Source organism: Sebastes fasciatus, chromosome 2 (assembly GCF_043250625.1).
Source record: "Sebastes fasciatus isolate fSebFas1 chromosome 2, fSebFas1.pri, whole genome shotgun sequence".
Taxonomy (NCBI): domain Eukaryota; kingdom Metazoa; phylum Chordata; class Actinopteri; order Perciformes; family Sebastidae; genus Sebastes; species Sebastes fasciatus.
In genome coordinates this window covers 36,119,867-36,142,077 of record NC_133796.1, presented here as the reverse complement: position 1 = coordinate 36,142,077, position 22,211 = coordinate 36,119,867, and the positions used below count along the sequence as shown (strand labels likewise).

Below are 22,211 nucleotides of genomic sequence, written 5' to 3'. Positions count from 1 at the left end.
GATGTCAAATAGAAGTGGTTCACATCATCTTAACGCTGGGAACCTGAAGATTAATTTGACATGCAGCTCAGCACTGCGTGTCAAGTTGTTGTAGTCATAAATCAGAAATAAACATGAATTAATTAAGTAATTTGTTAATTAAAATTAATTTTAATTTAATTAAAAGTGTATAATGTTTTAGAACATTATGATGGAAGTATATGATGGCAATTCCCATGCTCTATTATGTCTCATAAGTTGTTGCAGACATATTTGGGTTGATATCATTCGTTACACAGATTTGGTGCTAAATTTAACAATTTTTACCACTCGAGAATTGACAAAAATGATCAATAATACCTCCAAAATACCACATTAAGACACCAAGACCTTGAGGAACACCATAGAAAAAGCCATGCTGTGATTTGGTATCAAAAACTTTTCTGCAAGAACTGCATTTTTCTGAGATTGGATGGCGAACACTTCGGTTCTGGAAACTGCTCAGAAACCCCCTTATTGTCCATCTAGCTAGGAAAGCCATCCATCCTCTGAATGCTCTAGGTCTGCAGTTTGTGGCTGTAAAGTTTCATGAGGCTGTGATTATCCTAGAGGTCACCACAGGTCATTTTATACGGTGAAGTAAAGTTTCAAAAAATGGTCTCACTGAAATGGAAACTCATGAAATGGCTACTATTGGGACTAACATCATCACACATGAATACAACTGGTCTCATTGAATCCACAGGAGTCTCAGCTTTACAGTGATACCCAATTTATGCAATTCCAAAACTGTTTAGGGACCCCAGTATGCAGAAATATTCAAACACATCATTTTAGAATAGGTGAAAAAAAAAAAAAACATTTATACTGCATTCAAAAACTTCATGATTTTTACCCCAAACTGCATGTGATTATCATAAAGTGGGCATGTCTGTAAAGGGGAGACTCGTGGGTACCAATAGAACCCATTTTCATTCACATATCCTGAGGTCAGAGGTCAAGGGACCCCTCTGAAAATCGTCATGCCAATTTTTCCTGAGCCTGCTACAGCCTCTGAAAGACAGTAAACTGGGCCGAGGGAGCCGACGCCCTCAAGGAATGGAAGAGGTTAAGTAGGCAGACTGAATTTAACAATAAGTGGGTGTAATAACATCACTGTTTTTTATATGGTTAATAACATACATGAGAGACGATTAGCTCGTCAAAAACAACCCAAATCTATCCTCTGAGACGTTCACTTACCGTCACTTTGGGTCGGTCGAGGAAAGACCTCTTGTTGCATTGCTTCTGCATGGACACCAGCTTCTCAATCATCTCCTGCTGCTGTGGATCCAGCGTGACCGTTTCCTGTAGAGGGGTGGGGGTGACCACTGTGGACGTGCGGGCCGTTTCATCCTCGTGCTGCTTCTTCATCTTCTTCAGTCTGATTTGTTCCTCAGAGAGCACACCTACAGGTCAAAGAGGACACACTCAGCTCAATCTCTTAGTCAACAGAATGTTCCATCTCATTCTCATGAGTTTCACTCTGACTGCAAACCCACACGCTGAAATTAAATCTAAAGTTTCTCCATCTCTGATTCATTTTGGCATAGAGACACTCACACTGCTCCAGCATGCCCGCCTCCCGACACTTGCGCAGGCGGCACTGCTGGCACTTGCGCCGCATGTACATGTCCATTTCACAGCGGCCGTTGTTCTTGCAGTTGTACTGGGCGCTTTTAATGACGCTGCGTCGGAAGAAGCCCTTGCAGCCCTCGCAGCTCAACACGTTGTAATGGAAACCAGAGGCCTTGTCACCACATACGCTGCACACCTCGTTGCCCAGCATCTTCGGCGCAGGTCCCTTCTTTCTCTTCACCGGCTGACCATCTATACACATGGAAAAAAACAACAACATATTAGGAGCTTTCAACAATTTCAGTCTGAGACAGCAACTTGTATACTGAGGGTTATTCAATGTGTGCTGAAGGATCGGCTATGTCTGCTCGTCTACTCTTATTTGAATGAAGAAAAAATCTATCTGAACAGAGATGAGTTACAGACAGACCTGTATGCAAAACATTCAAGTAGATAATGCATATTGATACTTAGATACTTGCATATATATACAATGCAAATTCAATTCAAGCACATCTAGTCTAGTGAGTACAGATTGTCTGCATATTCAAAGAATTTTTTTTTAATTTCTAAATGAAAAAGTACTATTGTGGCTCAAATTAAATACTGCAACTTTAACAACCGAGAGAAAGTTTGCAACACAATGAATACACTGAGTTTCCAGTTTATTAGATACTCTTGTACAATCTGATCCATTTCAACCCAATACTATATTTGTTTAATGAAAATGTGTCAGATGTGTTATTTAAACTGTATAGGCTTTAACTAACTGTGCTGTAACTAGCGCTGGACTGCATTCAAGTTTATAAAAATATTTAGTTCACTCCCATATTAATATACATTAGTTTAATAAAAACAAGAATTATTGCGGGGCTGATGGACAGGACTGCATTGGTTGTACAGGTGTACCGAAGAAATTACCTCAGTGTGTAACTATTCAAATGAATTTGAAAAGCTCATCCTGCAATAACTAACTAAACTAACTCCAACTAAAGTAAGTATGCCCACAACTGTGGCATAAAAAAGGGGTCAAACTATGGGCAATACAAGTCTGAGATTAAGAGGAGATTAAGAGAAAAAATACTGGTTAGTCTAGTCTGTGGAAGTTGTCACACCAGTACAATTACACTCACAGAAATACCTAAAGAAACACACCAGAATCTATAGTAGATTCTAGATGTCAGACTGGTATATAGGGATGTCATGATACCAGAAATGAAGTAGTCAACACAAATATCAGTAAAATTCCACAATTCTCGATACCATACTCGATACCACAATAGAAAACAAAGCAATAAATCCCATGTACAGTACTTCAACATACGCTCCTTTATTACCGTTTGCATTCTGGTTTTTGCAAATACATTATTAATCCCAGATGATCAACCTCAAGTGTCTTGCCAAAAACTAAATTTAATAGGATTACATTAGAACACATCATGATAACGTTATAATTTACCTCCGAATAGAGTTTGAACGCATCATAATCTATCACAATGCAACCTCCATACGTTAGCTGTTAGTTAAAGCTGTTATTTAGCCAAGCAGGACCGTGCTGCCCACCAGCTGCTAACAGCTAACGTTAACTAGCTGTCCTTCTGCGGATTTTAACACGGATTTGTTGTTCGCAATGTAGCATTATCAGGGAAATTTCCATTGGCCACTGTGATGATGGGATGCCGTTAGTCTCGAGCCCCGATACCCGGTACCTACGCTACCTGCAGTACTGTAGAAAAAGAAGCACCGTCACGTTTTCAGAATTTTCGCCTTGGTACCGAAGTACAGTTCTCGTGACATCCCTACTGGTATATCAGGGGACCCTCTGACTGTGAATGTGCTTGAAAATATACTTCCAGAAAATGTTAAGATCACCATTTCACAAAAATAAAGTAAAATTGGACATCATAAAAGTCTGGACTCAAATTTAGCCATGCCCGCACTCACATTTTTTTTTCCAGAATGGTGATTCAGTGAGGTCTGTTTTTCCCCCCAACGATGACTAATGGTAGTGACTAAAGCAGCAACACTCACAGAAACTGCACATTGTTTTTCCAGATAAGCAACTAGTCACTCCCTCCCAAAGGATGTGTGCTATTTAGTTATATATGCTCTATTTAATGCAGTTTTTTTCCCTCTTAAAATGTCAAATTTCATGTCAGTTCTGGAGAGAAACATTCAGCTATAAGTACTTTTCTCTCACCTGTGCTGGCAGGTGTGTCACCTGCAGACGGATCCAGCTTAATGTCACTGGGCTCTATTGGCAGTGGGCTGCTCATGTCAGTCAGTGAAGGGCCGTTATGGGGGGGGGCGGGGAAGTCGTCTGGCTGGGAGAGGTCAGCCAGCGACAGCAGGCCGTCATGCTTCATTGTGGTGCTTCCGCTGCTCTCCTCAACCATGCAGTCCAGCTGCAGCTCAGAGGCCCCGTCAAACACCTTACTCTCATCTGACAGAGGAGACACAAACACGTCCACATTAAAAAAAAAACACCAACCACCAACCACACTGTACCTCCGCTCAAGACTTTGTTCGGCTCGTCTTTATCTTAATATGGACAGGTGTCCAGAATAAACGTTAACGTTCATCAGCCAAAAGCTGGTACACAACAGAAACACACATACAATAAAATGTAATACTACTACTACAGTGAATACTACTTCTGTGAAGCTTATAATATTGAATTTCTGCTAAAACCGCTCTTTTGTTAGAAGTTATAGAAATCAAAGCAGTCGTGCCACAAATGGATGCATTTCAGACATCCACACATGAACTTGAGTTTATTATGTTCTTTTTAGGTGGACAGCATAATAGTAGGGCTGTCCTTGACCAAAGAAATTGTTAGTCCACTAACACTCTAATCGACTCATCGATTAGTTGATTTAATTGACAGATCTGTAAAATCTCCACAAAGGATCACACAAAAACACCACTTTAAATCTTGTGTTTACCAGAGATGTGCTCATAAGTTTCTTGGAAATAAGTCATTCAGCATGAAAAAAAAACATGACTAATCGACTAAAGAAATCTTAATCGAAAAATCTAATGAATCACAAATGACCGATTATGCCTAGTTCACACTACACGACTTTAGCCCTGATTTTCTGTTCCCGACAGTTTTTGGAGCTCCCCGACAAAAGCCCCAGATCATAGGCAAATCGGCGTTGGCTCGCTGCTCGCACCTCGGCGCTCCAGCGTCATGTATGAGCTTCTCAAAGACGCCGGAGCTGAGAGCTACAGCCAATGAGAGCGCAAGACACGGGTTGATGGGAAACCTGGGGGAGGAGGCGTCGCCTGTCACAACAGGAACTTAATGTGTGTGTTGCATTTGCAACACAGAGCAAAGTAAATAGTAAAATAAGAGTGTAGAAACCGGTGGAACCAGGCTATTTTTTGAACACGTGCCAACAACAACATCAGCAATGTGTCTCGCATATGGTATCAAGTTATTTACAGACAAATCGTAGTTTGGAGACCTCATCGGGGTTTCCTCCTGGTGAAAGATTTTGTAGTGTTTGACCCAGTGTCGCCAGTCAGTCAGGTACTGTGAAAACCGCAACGACTTAGACTCCTGATTGCAAGACAGTAAGTTGTGTAGTGCGAACAGTACAGAGATGTGACGATTTTGATAGTCGTGTAGTGTGAACTTGGCTTTAGTCGACCAATCGATTAAGAGGGGACAGCCCTACATAATACATGATAGAATAAAAAAAGACCAGACTGGATAACTACTCTTAGAGCGTACAACAAGAAAATGATACAAACTTGCTGGCATAGTGGCATGACGGTTGGTGCTGATTCACTGGAAATCTGACAAACTACTATTACACTGTAAATGGGTGGAAAGTGTTATGGCACATCTCAAGCCTGGAAAACTTAAGTACTCCATAAGAGGCTCAGTAAAGACATTTCCTCTCCTACTTTGAACAAAATGTTGTATCCAAGCAGGAAGTATAAGTTGAACCCTGAACCCCTACCCCCACCCTCAGAGTGTTTGGCAGTTTTGTTTTTGTACTTGTACTTTTGGCTTAGTGTATTTTCTCCAGCTGTGATGTTAATTGTTGCGATACGTGTCGTGTTGTGACGAGTAAATGCATAAGTTGGAAAACTTAATAAAAAGAATCCAAAATAAAAACTTGCAGTCTTAGTAAAACAAAGCTTTACTGAGAGAACTGAACCCTGTTCAGTTTGATGGACTCATACAGAAGTGGTTCCTCTTACCATGACCAACATCTGGGATATCGGTCACAGACAGCGTGGACATCTTCTGCACAGCAGCTTGTCATTACGAAATTAACGTGTACCTGTGCAAGAACAATAACAATCACACTCAATTATGATGGCAATTTTACAAGTATAATTGAATCAAATAGCAGACCTATTAATAAAAAGGGAAAGAATTTAAACTTGCTGACACTGTATGCATGTAGGTCACATTTAAAACAGGGATGTGGTTAATTTACATCACTTGTAAGGGAATTATTATGATCTCACACCGCATAACGCAGTTCTTAGAAAGATCTAGAATATGTCTTTGAATCAACTGAGATCCTGTCTATGTAAATGCGTTTACAGGACAGCCAACAGGCTGTAAAAGCAGAAATGAAAGTTTGTCATGTGCCACATATGCGTGCATTTCAGGAAACTGATTCAGCACAAACACACATGCATGATTTATGGCTATTCTTAACCAGCCTGCGAGACGGACACATCGGTGTAAAAATATAGACTGTCTGCAATTTGCTGTGACAAATAAAAATAATAACTTGTAACAAAGATCTAAGTTTATTATTATGTGATAAAATACAGCAGTGTACTTAAATACTCATTTTATGACAAATTCATGACTGTATTATATCAATTGCCAGTTCATTAGGTCCACCTAACTAAAGCCAATGCTGTCTAATACAACAGTACTGCAATAAATCCTACTTTCATGAAGCTTATAATGTTCAGTTTTTGTTTAAGCTGCTTTAGAGCAGAGCTCATTCAACTTTATAGTGATTTCAGGGGCTGTAGTTTCGGGTGCTGATCAGCTGTATTGTGTTATACTTTGGGATGTTTTTGATATTTAGTCTACCCTCTTTGATATAAGTAGGGTGGATAATGGAATGTCTGTTACAGTAAAATACAGTGAATGAGCTGACAAATTAAGGTACTTGATCACAATGATGCAAAAATCCTGCAATATTACCGTGAAGAAGTCATGCTCATTGATTTGGAACATAGACCACAGAGGTCTAATACAGGCAGAGATACTGTACACAGTATAAAAGAAAGAAAAGTCCTATTGCCCATTATTATGTTGAGACTGTGTCACAGAGGTTCTGCTGCCTTTGCTGACAATCACTTTTGTACTTTATGCTTATAAAATATAAGCTAATGTTCCAACTTATTAAAAACATTATATGGAATATAAACAGACAAACAAAACTAGACTTGCATGGCGATTTGCAAAGGGGTCCCTTGACCTCTGACCTCAAGATATGTGAATGAAAATGGGTTCTATGGGTACCCACGAGTCTCCCCTTTACAGACATGCCCACTTTATGATAATCACATGCAGTTTGGGGCAAGTCATAGTCAAGTCAGCACACTGACACACTGACAGCTGTTGTTGCCTGTTGGGCTGCAGTTTGCCATGTCATGATTTGAGCAAATTTTTTTTAAAGCTAAATGCAGTACCTAATCGCAATTAAATATTTGAATCAATTGACAGCCCTAGACAAAACAGGAAGGGAAATCTTCCGATCGTTTTCCAAAACTTTTCAGACCGTCTATAAACATTCTCAAAAATGAAGAGCTGTTTCCAGACTTACCTTGTTTTGTGCATCTGCAGACAAAAATGTCTGTAATCTGACAGCCGACAGACTACAAATCAGTTCAGGGATGCAGGACGTAAATTCTATTATAATTCACCTTTCTAAATACACTACAAATGCACAATCTAAATGTGGTTTGCTAATGTTAGTCTATCACTATGAATATTATCTAAAGAGCTGCTTGCTAGAAGTCCCATTCATTGTATGTATACCCGAGCGTGTGTTGTTCAGAGACAGAGAACCGGAGAGGGAACCAAAAACAAACTTTGCATTATGCAACCACTTGTGATGTCACTTTTCCGTCACTAAAATAGGAGATATAATTACCCAATATCACTCAAGTTACTAACAACTTAAATATGGCAACTGTTCTGTCAACTGTGGAAATCAAAAGCTGATAATACAAGTACTAGAATAAAAGTATTAGAACAAAAAGTTACGGCAGAGATAACTCAGGACCGTCACAACAAAAACCATGAAGGAAGGTCAAGCTCAACACCAGACAGATAAAAGAAAATTAAAGAACTGTGTAAATGTGGCTGTCTCTAATTACCCATAATAAAAATATGAATAAGCCACGATAGCAGTGACGACAGTCATTTTCAACGCCCCACTGATAAGCTTCAAGATACCATAGTAAACCAGCAAAGCGGCTATTGTTGCAGCAGTCTAAGAAAGAAGCTTCCATACAGGTGGTGATAAGAGGCAAAATATGACTATGACTAACACTACGTTTGCCTTTAAAATATCCATAGCAGCATTTAGCAGCAAGACAGAATTCAATTCTACTGGATTATTCAATATAGCCTATATTATTCCACTAAACACAACCAAGCAAAGCATTTTTGTTCTAGATAACATCAGTTGATGCCTGAATACAAACAAAAAGGACAACATTTTGATACAAAGCCTCATTTAGCTCAAATTAAACTGCAACAGTGACTCTGTGACAGGCACAGTGTTGGACTGACCTTACCTCTGAAGTTGATGTCTTATTTATCGTCTATCCATCCTGCCCATGAGAGTCCACAACCTCAGCCCGTCGATATCCCCACGCTGATGGAGGACTTGCTTGGCCGATGAGCCTTGAGGATGCCAAAACCCCTGTGACTTATTGGGTGGAAATTTAATGACTCGATATCTTGAAGTAGGAAAGAAGACGAGTCCCTTTCTACAATGCCCAATGGGAGACAAGAGGGAATACACAGAGTGAGAGAGAGGGAGGGAGGGTGAAAGAGGGAACACAAGAGGTTACTATTGGTCATTTGCATTGATCCCCACAGGGCTGTGGTGCTACAGTCTGTTTCCTCTTTGACTATTTAAGCAGCCCATTTTACTCACTTAGCCTCAAACCACACAGACACCTAAGGGTAACCCTATCTTTTCTCCAGTTCCGTCAAAAAATAACCCAATCTGTAAAGGCCGTTGCCACAAAAACAATATTACATTTAGGTAGATTTAGAACATGTCTGACCTCAAATCAATATGTCAAATGTCAGCAGAGCGGAACATAAGTCCAAGCTTGTTTGATTTCTGTTAAAACAAGCTCTAAAATCGGTTTTACAAACAATAGGTCTGGTAATTAAAAGGTATCAAGTTTTACTAGGTGACTGGCTGTAAAGCATGTCTACAGTACTCTGTCTGTAATCTCATGTCATCCCAACGCTGATCACTCTGTACAAGTCCAATGTCCCCTACATCTTATCAGCCAGTCACCTTTGTCCACGAGCATGTTTTCATCGAGTACTAGACAGGAAATGAACACACCAACAAAATCAATAAAGCACTGAATAACACCATATGTTTTTTATACATATATTTAACACCTTTTCTCAATCTTAAAATCTTAAACTTTAAAAAACGTAAACTAAATCTCATGTTATTACTCACACAATCATCACTGACATGTTCTGTACAGTACTGTTACCAAAAATACTGACGTATCGATACTGACTTTTAAAAAACGGTTTCAATACTCATTTTCCACAGTTACGCTCGCTACACGAGTATAAGCTGCACTTTCTGCTCTCTCTTATCTCCGACAGCGAGTTGACACGCACACCACTACTACGAAAATAATCGTCAGTTGCAGCCCTACTGTACAGTATATAATCTACTTGCACAGTATGTTACAAAAAGCCACAATACTCATAATACACCTGGTTTAGTCATAATAATCTTCTATAGTCAATATTACACCTTAGCATCTAACTTAAAAGATAGGACCAGTTCTTATCTTACACAACTAGTCAAACCTCAGTTTGCTCCAACAATTTTATAATTCAACCACATTGAATGTTGTACTTTTTCCAAGGCAATATCTTGCGGACACCCCAAATTAGACTGCTTATTAAACAAGAAACTGGAAATATAGGGCTGGGCGAAATGGCAAAAATCTTCTATCATGATATAGGTAATTTCATGTCACGATAACAATATATGTCATGATATAGTATGTTTTCTGGTAATTCAATAAATAAACAGTCATGGTAAAGCCTATTTTTGTATAGTCCTGTGTGAATTAAATACTTGACAAATTAAAAGTACTGATACTTACTCATTTTAACAACTTTTAAATGCAATTAGAGAAATAAATAAATAAATATAGGCCTAGACTATATTGAGATAGACATAATATAGAAAAGTACATACGATAGATTTAGATTTTTTAGCAACTATCAGCACAATTTAGATAATCAATTACACATTTAGTCATTTTCAAAGCGGAAATGCTCAAAAAAAAGACTGGCTGGAGCTCCTCAAATTAGGGATGCACCAATACCAGATCAGATATCGGGCCGATACTAACTCAAATAGCTGGATCGGGTATTGGTGACAATGGAGACAATCTATTCAATCAGTTCTATATTTGTAAACATTATATATTGTAATTTGAGTTATTGTTTAAGTTTTGACCAATTTATAATTTTTACCAAGTTGCTGGTGTACAATTTCTTATTTTAAAATTTATATCTATGTATTTATTGGTCACATTTTGTTTTACAAAGTTAGGAAAGCAATGTTTAATGTTGAAAAAAGTTCAGCAATGTCTCAGTTACTGTCACAGTCAGCAACCATGTTGGCGGGGTTAGTGATTGTGAGAACGCTGTGTTCATAAAGGCCTTCCAGTCAGTAAACCAAACATCAGTATACAAATACAGTCAGCATGACTGAGTGGGAAATGTCCCTTTCTAAAAGTCTCAGAGTACCGACGGGTGTTACCCTCTCCGGTGAAACAAAAATGGACCACCTTACTCAGCAACAACTTGGTGTGAAAGCAAAGAGTCAGTGATTTCAGGAGTCACAGGCTCCAAAATTAATGAAAGTTCCCACCAATACACCCATTGAAGAAGAAGAAGTACATTCAGTGACAAAACGCCTTGCAGACCCACCCTGATGTTTTCACTTCTTCTGACTAGAGACGCCTCTGCTCAGGTTGACTTTGCTGGGAAGTATGTGAAATTTGGGAAGTCACCAAACTAATCAAAATGAAACAGATGTAATTGACATCTGCTGCACTGACAATAGGGGTGTAAGAAAATATCGAAAAAATTGAATATCAAAATGTTATGTTTTGCAATACTGTATGGATTCCCCAAAATGCTGTATCGATTTTTAATTAACCTCTTAAAAACCCTACGGCCCGCCGGCGGACCCTGCCACTATTACTATTTTTTGAAGGGTTGTTGCGGGTTTTAAAGCTTGAGTAAAGCTACTGGCATCATATGAAACTAGAAAACCTAAGGAATCCATTGGTACCAACTAGGGATGCACTGATCCAACTTTTCCAGTCCTGATACCGTTCCTAGTGGCGATAGTGATACCTGGGCTTTGGGTATCGGCCGATACCGAGTACTGATCTGATATCAGTGTTTAATAAATAAGCCGTATGCCTCGCTGTGTGGAAGTGACTGGGTTCATTATTTATATATAAGTCAACATCACGTTTGACTTAAACATTGCTTTCCTAACTTTGTAACATAAAAAATGTAACAGATAAATACATAGATGACCACTGAATTGTTATGTAGTATTAAAATAATAAATAGTACATCAGCAACCTTTTTAATGCCGCAAAAAAATGGTCAAAACTTAAACAGGAATTCAGAGTCCATTATATAATGTGTATAGTATATAAACATAGAATTTAATTTATTGGATCGGCCCCATTGTCAACGATATCCGATCCAGCTATTTGAGTCAGTATCAGCCCGATATCCGATCCTGTATCGGTGCATCCCTTTTACCAACCATAATTACATGTCGGGAAGAACGCTAAATAACAATCCAAACTTATGCTAAATTTTAGCGAGGAAAAACTGTCATGGCCATTTTCAAAAGGGGTCTCTTGACCTCTGACCTCAATATATGATTCCATATATATGGAATCTACTGGTACTGACCATGTCATACTAGCTTGTCTTTAGGAGGCTAAATAACGCTGGCATGGCCATTTTCAAAGAGGTCCCTTGACCGTGGTTACCCACGAGTCTCCTCTTTACAGACATGCCCACTTGCCCACTATGATAACCACATGCAGTATAAATGTGTTATTTTCACCTATTCTAAAATGATGTATTTGAATATTTCTGCACACTGGGGTCCCTAAACAGTCTTGGATTACATAAATTGGGTATCACTGTAAAGCTGAGACTCTTGTGGATCCAATGAGTCAATTTGTATATTTATGTGTAATAATAGCCATGCATTCTTTATACATTGACAGCTACCCCTGTATCATGATATGATGATACCAATACACAGCCCTAACTGACAACAGGTTCAACAGATGCCAAGTCAGTGAGTTACACAGGAAACCACTTGTGTAGGTGAGATATTTAGGGGCTTTCAGTTTGTTTAGGCATATGCACACTTACAACCAGGTATATTAAGCAATGGAAAAGATGCAAGAGTGTCTGTGCCTACCTGTCCCAGCCTGGCAGTCAGGCTAAGTGAGCTAATGTGCAGTGAGCCTGGGTGGCTGGTTGTTTTACCTAGTGACCGTTAATGTCGCAATCATGTTAGGTAACACTTGAAAGAGCTTGTTGCAACTTCAAACACATTAGGCGCGTCTTGTGTTGACACTGCTGATACTTGTTTGTAGTTTGGTAACAGACTTCCTGCTAACATTAGTTAGTTCAGTCAACCAGCCATATAGTCAGTTAACTAACACACACACACATGTAGCTGGCTAGCCTACGAGTTGGGCTTGTAAACATGAAGTTAGCAACAATACGTGTATGTGATGATACTAGTCGTTACCTCTCTAACCTTCACACAGCGTTAGTTAGTGTTAAACTGTACAGGTGAATGTTTAAGGTGAGGTGAGATTAGCTTCCTAGTCGGTCTAAACAAGGCCAGTCTGGTTAGCCCAACACCCCCGCACCCTACAGCAACTCCCTTCAGACAAGTTACACTCCGCTAGCTCTGATCTCTCCACACAGCACGGCTGACACACTCACACGACACAAAGGGTACATTGGTTGACTTGCCGGAGACTTCCCGAGTTTGCTACTTACTCTTTAGTTGGGGTTTGTTACTCCGTCCGTCTGCGGCTGTTGACAGCGCCTCTGACAACCGCAGCTAGCATGTTAGCTCGCTAGCTAGCCAGTCAGCGTAGCTTTATCATGTGATTCATGGAGGCTCTGCTCAGGCGTCAGGCTGCGCAGCAGGAAACAGAGTCAACATGGGGGTTAATGCCCGGTGGACTGACTCACAGGGAGCTGGCAGGACTCCACCACTGAACTTAAGTACTATTCTGAGGTAGGCTACTCTACTTCTACTCCACATATACTTCTACATTTAGAGGCAAATGTTGTGCTACATTAAGATAAGATAAGATAAGATAAGATAAGATAAGATAAGATAAGATAACATAAGATGATCCTTTATTTATCCCTGGAGGGAAATTCAGGTGTCAAAGCAGCAACATCAGCAAACAGAGTGAAACACAGGAGAGGTAAAGGTATACAAAAATTATAAAAACAATAATAGAGTTATAAAAAGATACAGAGTGAATGGGTGAACATAGTGTGTACAGTTAATCAATAAATAAATGTAGTATGTGCAATAAATAAATGTAATAAGTACATATGTGCAGTCTATAAAGTGGTATATAGGATGTATAGTGGAGGAAATAAGTAAGATGGACTCTATGTTATATATTATGTGGTTAATATCAGTGTTGGAAAGTAACTTTTTTTTCCTACCTGCCACTGTAGTTGGTGGACTCCAAAATATACCAGCCACTACAATAGATTACCATTGGCTGGTGAGGGAAGCAAATCTAGCGAACATTTGCATATTTTACCAGCATTTGTTTGGTGGCTGGTGCTAATTTCTAACCCTAGATAATAACATAAGATAAGATAAGATAAGATAAAATGAACCTTTATTAATCCCCGGAGGGAAATTCAGGTGTCAAAGCAGCAACATCAGCAAACAGAGTGAAACACAGGACAGCTAAAGGTATACACAAATGATAAAAACAATAATAGAGATATAAAAGATACAGAGTGAATGGGTGAACATAGTGTGTACAGTTAATCAATAAATAAATGTAGTATGTACAATAAATAAATGTAGTAAGTACGTATGTGCAGTCTATAAAGTGGTATATAGGATGTATAATGTAAAGTAAGTGTAAAGTGTGCCAGTGGTCAGAGTCCAAGATGGTTGCAGATAGTGCATGTTAAAAGTTCTTAAAGTCCTCATAGTTGTCATATGGGGGTCAGCCTTGGTTGTGGAGCCTGATGGCTACCAGCATGAAGGACTGACCCAGGCGCTTTGTGTTGTGCCGAGTGGATGTACATTACATGTGTACATCACTTTAATGTTGCAGAAGGTGGGGCTTATTTGAATTATATATATATAATTATTATAATATGATCAAATAATGTATTATTATTAAGATGATGATGCTTATTATTGTTATTGTTATTATATAATACAGTATATATTAATCTGAAATGGTCCATTTGCATAAGAGTACTTTTTGCACTTAAAGTAGGCTATTTTTTGATGCTAGTACATTTGTACTTTCACTTAATAAAATTTTGAATGCACGACCTTTACTTTGTTGTAACACAGTATTTTTACACTGTAGTATTACTACTTTTACTTAAGTAAATAAAATATTTTATATAAATATAAATAATTAATTAAGCAATACCTCATTGTGAAAACATTCAATTACAAGTAAAAGGCATGTATTCAAACTGTTACTTAAGTAAGTGTGAAAGTATTATATCTATGGTATAATCAGCAAAATACATTCAAAAAGGAATAGTTACATAGAAAGAATGGGCCCTGTCAGGCACATTTCCCCTCTGAATTGTAGTATGAATAGCAAAAAAAAAAAAAAAAGTGCCGGAAAACTGTACCTGTGCACTAAGTAAATGTATGTACAGTAGGCTACAGGAAAACATTAGAAATGTGTTATTTTGTCTGTTCAAGCCATCTCAGTTTGTACATAACAACATTTAGAAATAGTTTGAAATATGGTTCATTTTAGATTCCAACCAAAAACATCTAAATCAGTGTGTAATCTATATAATAAAGTTTATAGCTCTGGCACAGACCTGTAAAGTGTACAGTTGTTCCCAGATGTTCACCTCTTGTTCTCTGACAGTGAGGAGGATGATGCTCTGACCCGCCGCTGGAGGGCAGATTCCTCCAAGAGGAAACCGGAAGTTGAAGCGGATGTACATTTGTATCTTCGCACGAAGAAGAAGCCGAAAGAAAACAATCACACACCGGTGTGGTTGTGGTTGTTGTGGTTGTTGTTGTTTCTTGTCGTTTTCAGCACATCTTTGACATTATTGCGCAGTTTTGACCAAAACGACGCAATGCCCGTTATCTGTGCGGCGATAGGCTGCAACAACAAGTTTGTCAAAGGCTCGGAAATCCGGTTTTACAGGTAAGTCTGCACCGGCTGAAGTTTACTGTACAGCTAAATGAACTTTGCGTTTACATTAGCTACTTTCATTGATGATATTTCCTCTTTAAGGTCATGTTTAAACAACATTTGCGTATCGATTTAATATCTTACTGTAACATTACTATGTTCATCAGAGTTAAGGTAAATGCTAGTCCTCGTAAGGTTAGCTATAATAACTTTATTTGTATTACCATTCATTAAAAGACAATACGACCTCGTACAGTTAGTTACCTCGTGAGGCATCTCTTCTGGTGTTAGTATGTATTCTTGCTGAATCATAACGTTACACTAGCTTTACAAACAGCTAGCTAACACACTGAGCTCTCTATTTTCAATATATAAACCACAAATATTAGCCTTACTTAAATGCACTACAGTTTATCTTTTGGCTAAATTGGTCCTAAATACACAGCCTAATAACATGCAAATACATAGCAGCATACAGTCTTAACACCCATGAACATGTTTGATTTATTTAAGAAAATATTAAATTGGAGTAAAAATACAATAATACATACTAAAGATTGCCTGTTGCAGCTCTGTTCACTGCTGTCATCACGTATCATTGTCTTAAACCAGCCTGATGTCAGCCAGTTGAACTGTGTGTATCAGGTGCACACATCAATATCGACTCAACAATAACTCAGTAACAAACCTGCACTTACACGTCTAACTGAAGGCATTATGTATTGATAGAATAGAAAGATATTGAGTCAAATTAAATTGTACAAATTTATGAAACAAGCTTTCTTTCACATGGGAAGTAATTGCTTCAAAAGCTCCTTTAGCCTCTATACAACCCGCTGCTGATGGTCACTTCTTTCTGGACATTACTAAAAAATTAAATGACAATATGCAGTGAGTGTATCATTAGTATCAAATTAATAAACTTATTTAGAGACATTTCTTCTTGCTGAAACAGACGCTTGTGTTCAGACCCACGACACCCCACAGGTCGACGCTGGAGATGAAGTACATAAAAAGCAAAGAAGATGAATCACCAACATGAGACGAGAAGTCCTGAACAGCACGAAATTAATGCCAGATTCCAACATCATTACACAAGAAAGCTGAAATAAACCACCAACTGAGATGCATTGTTATGTTAACATATCAGGGCAGTGAATGCAACACGTGTAGACCATCAGTCAATGAGAGGAAGTTATTTTTCAGTATTTACATAGCCCAACAAAAACATTTTGTGAATCATAAATTAAATGTAATTTAGTCAGCAGCTAACAACACAACAGTTAGACGGCACAAAATGAATGCAACACAACACATAAACATTGGCCACTGCCATCGGTGAATGTCATCTTATTTACCGATAGGCCGATTGCAGTCAACGAGGTGAAAATCGTCCGATACCGATGTGCAGCGGATAAATCGGTGCATCGCTAAGATAGACAGACAGACAGACAGACAGACAGACAGACAGATGTACTTACTTGAAATAAAGTACATCAGTGTTACTGCATCAGATTTTGTTCACTGGTTGATGCTCCAGACAATTGCATATGTCCACTTGAACATTTCCAACATACAAAAAAAGATTACGTAATTTACAGATCGTGGAAAACAACTTGGCCAGATGTTAAGGCAACGTATAAATATGCTTCATATAACTGATAAAGCATGATCTTTGCCATAACTGTGTCCAGTTGCAAATATTTCTTCTTCTTTTAACATCTGTTTATTGATTTTGAAGAGCGGTATAGAAATACAGCAGAGCAAACAACAAATGTGAAGGAAAGAACAACGAAAGAGACAAACAGTAACACAAAAGAGGAAAAGTTAACATCATTTATCACATAAGTTACAAGGTATTGATATATGACACAGTTAACCTGTTAGAACATTAACCATTCACTAATTTTTGAAGATTTTCTGAAAGTATCTTTCTGTTTGACATAGTGAATCTAATTAATACATTTCCTTCAGCCACATATCAAAAGTTAGGGGCTTCTTAGATCAGTTGCAAACATTTTTACAGTGTTTAAGACATATTTTCATCTACTTGATTGTCAGTTTACCACCAGGTTGTTAGTCATTATCTTAACAGATGTGATGCAGCCAGGTTAGAAACCATCTCCTCTCTCTTCTGTGTATTAGGTTCCCACTCAGCAAACCTCAACTTGCCAGCAAATGGGTGCACAGCCTTGGGATGAAAAACTTCATCCCGACTGCCAACACCTGCCTCTGCTCAGAGCATTTCAGGGCCGACTGCTTCAGGGACTACAATGGCAAACAGTTTCTGAGGGAGGATGCGGTGCCCACCATATTCTCCCAGGGACAGGATACATCTAAGGTCTAAAACAAACCATTCTTCTCTCAGTTAACACTCAACAGTTTAAACAAGTCATCCTGTTGTATTTTATATGAAGTGACTAGACAACTGTGAATATTCCACAGATTGAACTTCGTAAAAGAGGGGTGGTACCAAAGGAGACGAATGTCGCCAATCAGATTGGAACACAAGCAGACAGAGACCGAGTGAGAGAGGCCGTCAGTCTACGCAGAGACAAAAGAGGAGGAATGAGGGTGAGTTTCCTGTTAGCGTTGCCTGCAGTGTGGGTAGATGATGTTGTGTTCACCTTTTTAAAGTATCATACTATCATACTAGTTGTTTTTGCTTTACATCACATCCAATTATTTTTTGAAAGATACCTTTTTAATAGTTTTAAATAGTAAATGGGCAAAAAAAACAACAACTTTTAATCCTTAAAACACAACAAACTGAGGTAGGGCTGCAACTAACGATTATTTTCTTTGTCGATTAACCTGTTGATTATTTTCTTGATTAATTGATTTGTTGCTTGGTCTATATAAAATGTCAGAAAATGGTGAAAAAATGTTGATCAGTGTTTCCCAAAGCCCCAAGATGACGTCCTCAAATGTCTTGTTTTATCCACAACTCAAAGGTATTCAGTTTACTGTCATAGAGGAGTGAAGAAACCAGAAAATATTCACATTTAAGAAGCTTTACCTTACTCCTCTATGACCGTAAACTGAATATCTTTGGGAAAATAATCAACAGATTAATTGACAATGAAAATAATCGTTAGTTGCAGCCCTAATGAGAACAGTAACAAGCACAACCGGACGTTACAGTTTAACTAAACAAATGTTCCTGTTATTTCAGCAGCAGCTACTACTCAATGCCTTTCACCTTGATCCCTTTGACTTAAAAAACAGTCAAAAATGTTTTGTTAGACGCTGAGTTCATTTTGTATTAGTCAAATTTCATCAATGATATAATGGGAGTTTATGCAAGGATGCAGAGAGTTGCAATATTCATCATGGAATTAAAAAAACAAATATTAATTTGGGTATATCATTTTATACATCAGAGTAAAATATATATGTATAGATGATCAGATTGCTGTGATTATTACACTTATTTTACACATACAATTGAATAGTAAGATATTAATATTATCATTGTCAGAGGCATCACTGGAGACAGTCAGAGTTACAATCAAACATTCACCAGCATCCACGGGTTAAATTGGATCATCTCTGTGCTGTCTTAGGAGCATTAAACCAGAATTGGCATTTTTCAGATGTCTGTTTTCGTCTCATGATTAACTACAGTACAGTTAATGCATGAACTATTGTGGGGATGTGTTTGCATAAAATGTACTTGTTTATTGTCACAGGGTGGACGAGGAGGCCGTGGAGCAAAACAGCTGTCTGACAGGTGAGGCAGTGTGTGGGTGTTTCTTCATTCTCACTGTGATAGCAGTATTTCTTTACAGTTTTCACCTCTTTATCTCTAATTCAGTAAGTGTCCTTGGAAACACGGAGCTCTTTTCATCATTTAGCCCTTTCACAAAGAAGCCTGCTGCTGTTTCACTCAGGCACTAGTTAGGTTTGTGTGATTGCTGAGTCTAAGAGGAAAATGTGCTTCTCCTTCTTCTGACTGTTATTTGTAATGTGGGCCATCACTAGACTTTCTTAATAAACAGAAAAATACACACAGAAGAAAAAGAAAACAACAGATGGCGACATGTCTTCCATTTCTGGGATCATAATGTAATTTGTGATGTATTTTCTGATACGAATACCTGAACAAACGCAGACAGTATATGCATGAGGTGAAATATTTTCAGCATAGGTACAGTAGAAGGACAACTGTAGATTCAGCGTTTTTTCACATTAAACTCGATGAAATTACAGTTGAGTTCGACCAAAGCACACTTGGTGATTGTTGGAAAGAGTAACGACGACGGTTTAGGTGAGTTTTATTTTGTTTCTGTCCAGTTTGAATGAAGTGTTTTACGATGCTCCGCTACGTACAGCTGATCTTAACATAAACAAAAATACACGTGGATGATGGCGCAAGCTGCACGGAGAAGGGAGGGCAATCGAACTCGGGCATCTTGGCGGAGGTCTGCGCTCTTCGAGTGCCATTCTAGTTGTTTCTACTTTTACTCCTCTGACCTCCTCGCTTGTTTGTGCAGTGCCACAGCTGGCCATAGGGGGCGCAGTAGAGAGGAAGTTTAAATGACATGTCGAGTAAAACTGCATAGATGGCTTCCATTGTCTTTCAAGAAAGTAAAATATGTGTGTGAATTCTGAGTTATTGTAACTCATTATGCTGTATGTAGGGAATCGATAGTTAAGGTAGGACCAGACGAGAATGTTGCAACTCTTTCTGACAAAACAACAGCTGGATTAACTTCTGTAGGAGTTTTAACAGGGCAGGGTTTTCCCCTAGGCCCTGGTCTGGTTAATGACATTAATTAAATCTGAATGTAGATTTGAGCATTGTTTCATAACGATGTGAAAGACAAAACTGTCCCCAGGTTTTCGTCACTCAGTGAATGTTTCATAATATTAATTGTCATTGTCAGACTCGGCTGGATGCAGACTGTGCTGAATCATGAAAAGACGTAAATTTATATTCCACTGTGATCATTTTATACTGTCAGATATAAATAAAACTGAAACAGTAATGAAAGAAAAACCCTGACTGGGGAAAATTCTTCAAGAAAACTCCATCAGTAATGTCAGTCTTTGATCTGGTGCTTGCAGACAGCCCGTCGGAGCCAAGAGCAGAGTGTACGACAACAAAGGCCGACTGCTGTCCAACAGCAAGGACATGTGTGACTGTCTGGATGTGGACTGTATGGGCTGCTTCTACCCCTGCCCAGACTGCGGATCACGCAAGTGTGGAGTCGAGTGCCGCTGCGACAGGAAGTGGCTCTACGAGCAGGTGGAGGTGGAGGGCGGAGAGATCATCCGGAACAAGTTTGTCATTTAGAGGGCTTCTGGTTGGTCCATTAAAAACTGTGATGCCTTTTTTAAAAGAATCGTCCACAACGTTCACCGATATTTATCAGGTTTTACTAAGCTACTGCCTGTGGTAGAAAACTATGCAGAACAATGTAAGTATTCTGCTGAATGTAGGATGTGCTCTTTGTTGCTCTTAAAAATGTTGTTCTGATCTCATTTCAAGTTTTTTTTTTTCCTGTTCCTGTGTTCTTCAGTTAAAGGGACTGTTTGTAAGAATCAGAAATGCTTGTAAACAGCGACACCTGTGGCCGTTAAGTCAACGAAAGTCAGCGTCGGGCTCGTGCTTTGCTCGCTCTAAATATACCTGAACGAGCATCGCTCAAAACAGTGAGGTGACACACGTCAGCTAAAACCACAATATCACTCTATATTTCACCTGCTTGGCAGTAATGTTAGCTGACCAGACGGAGGTCTCTCCATAAATCAGTGCTGATCCTAGTGTTGGCTTTTCCTGCTTCAGCCTCCTGACCGCGGCCAGAGGGAGACACCGGCACCCGGTCAGAGACGATAACGTTTCTCTGCGGAGCCCCGTCACTTCACAAGACACGGAAAACCTCTGTTGGTCTGGAGGAGCTGCAGCAGTTATTTCTGCACAAACGTCCACTGTACATTCACTAGATATTCTCAGAGCTACGAAGTCTTCTGCAGTGTGTAGTGAGCGCGCATGACCGTGAGGCGGAGCGAGCTGGGTGAAGGCAGGCAGGCAGAGGAGCAGAGGAGCGGAGACTCCGGCCCTGGAGACCAAAGCTACGGTCTCCCCCGCGTCCTCCGACCGCGGCCAACACTGTTTTGCAAGACGGGTTTCACTAGATATAACTTTGCGGTTTTGGTGCTTCCGTGTAGTTTGTGTTGGAGTCTGAGCCCGCATATGCGAGCGCACATGGGACACCGACCCGGGTGATTTATACGTGTAAGAAGTTACAAACAGTCCCTTTTAAAATGTCTCTTATGTGCCATTCTGTGTTAATATACTCTTTTCTTCATGTTTAATGTCTGCACTGTAACATCTGCAGAGGTGGGAAGAACTTAACTTAAAGTTTTCACGTCCAACTGTCTCAAGTGAAATCCCAAATTTTGTGCCAGTGTGTGTGTTTACATGGAAATTAATAATCTGTTTTATGAACATATTCGGAATATGGTGTTTACATGCTCAAACACATAAACGGGATTCTCAGATAACCAGATCACTAACGGGTAATTCATGTCCATGCAAACGCACTCATTGAGTTGCTGAATTTTGTGTTGTTTAGTTGATTTGTTTTCTACTTTAATTATTTACAGAACAGAAAAACAATATCATAATACATCTGAAATACGCAACTTACATCAGGACTCAAAAGCTTTAGAGAGTTGAAGAGAGATTAAAGGTTTCACATAACTATATACTCTGTAGTGCAGTTGGTTTAATCGTGTGGCATTTATGAATAAGAGAAAGAGGCATGTTGTATAGTTTTGTTTTTTTTAAAAGTGGTTGAACCAAAAATGTTCAAGAAAAGGTTTTGAATTTGGAAAGATGTTTTTTGTTGTTTTGCATGTTGAATAAAACTGAAAGATTTATCAAA

General features: G+C 38.9%; 2 protein-coding genes across 3 annotated transcripts in view; one reads left to right on the top strand and one right to left on the bottom strand.

Moving 5' to 3' along the window:
- Positions 1–13,063, bottom strand: part of nr1h3 (nuclear receptor subfamily 1, group H, member 3) — a 20,522-nt gene extending 7,459 nt beyond the window's left edge. The window contains exons 1-6 of one of the 2 annotated variants that reach the window (XM_074622339.1): positions 12,932–13,063; positions 8,389–8,583; positions 5,812–5,894; positions 3,797–4,039; positions 1,582–1,848; positions 1,222–1,427 (exon numbers count right to left, since the gene is read on the bottom strand). In XM_074622339.1, coding sequence (XP_074478440.1) covers positions 1,222–1,427; positions 1,582–1,848; positions 3,797–4,039; positions 5,812–5,854 — 759 coding nt within the window. In that variant the 5' untranslated portion in view covers positions 5,855–5,894; positions 8,389–8,583; positions 12,932–13,063. Of the gene's footprint in view, positions 1–1,221; positions 1,428–1,581; positions 1,849–3,796; positions 4,040–5,811; positions 5,895–8,383; positions 8,584–12,931 lie in introns of both variants that reach the window. The other variant, XM_074622343.1, reaches the window with a different exon arrangement.
- Positions 12,964–22,211, top strand: arl14ep (ADP-ribosylation factor-like 14 effector protein). Its single transcript, XM_074622357.1, has 6 exons — positions 12,964–13,175; positions 15,043–15,330; positions 17,464–17,659; positions 17,764–17,892; positions 19,011–19,051; positions 20,389–22,211. The coding sequence occupies exons 1-6, from the start codon at positions 13,099–13,101 to the stop codon at positions 20,615–20,617; spliced, it is 960 nt and encodes a 319-aa protein (XP_074478458.1). The 5' UTR covers positions 12,964–13,098; the 3' UTR covers positions 20,618–22,211.

Coding starts and splice junctions, on each gene's coding strand:
- arl14ep (XM_074622357.1), top strand. CDS start 13,099: ATGGGGGTTAATGCCCGGTGGACTGACTCACAGGGAGCTGGCAGGACT. Junction 15,331..17,463: donor TCGGAAATCCGGTTTTACAG/GTAAGTCTGCAC, acceptor TCTGTGTATTAG/GTTCCCACTCAGCAAACCTC. Junction 17,893..19,010: donor ACAAAAGAGGAGGAATGAGG/GTGAGTTTCCTG, acceptor TTATTGTCACAG/GGTGGACGAGGAGGCCGTGG.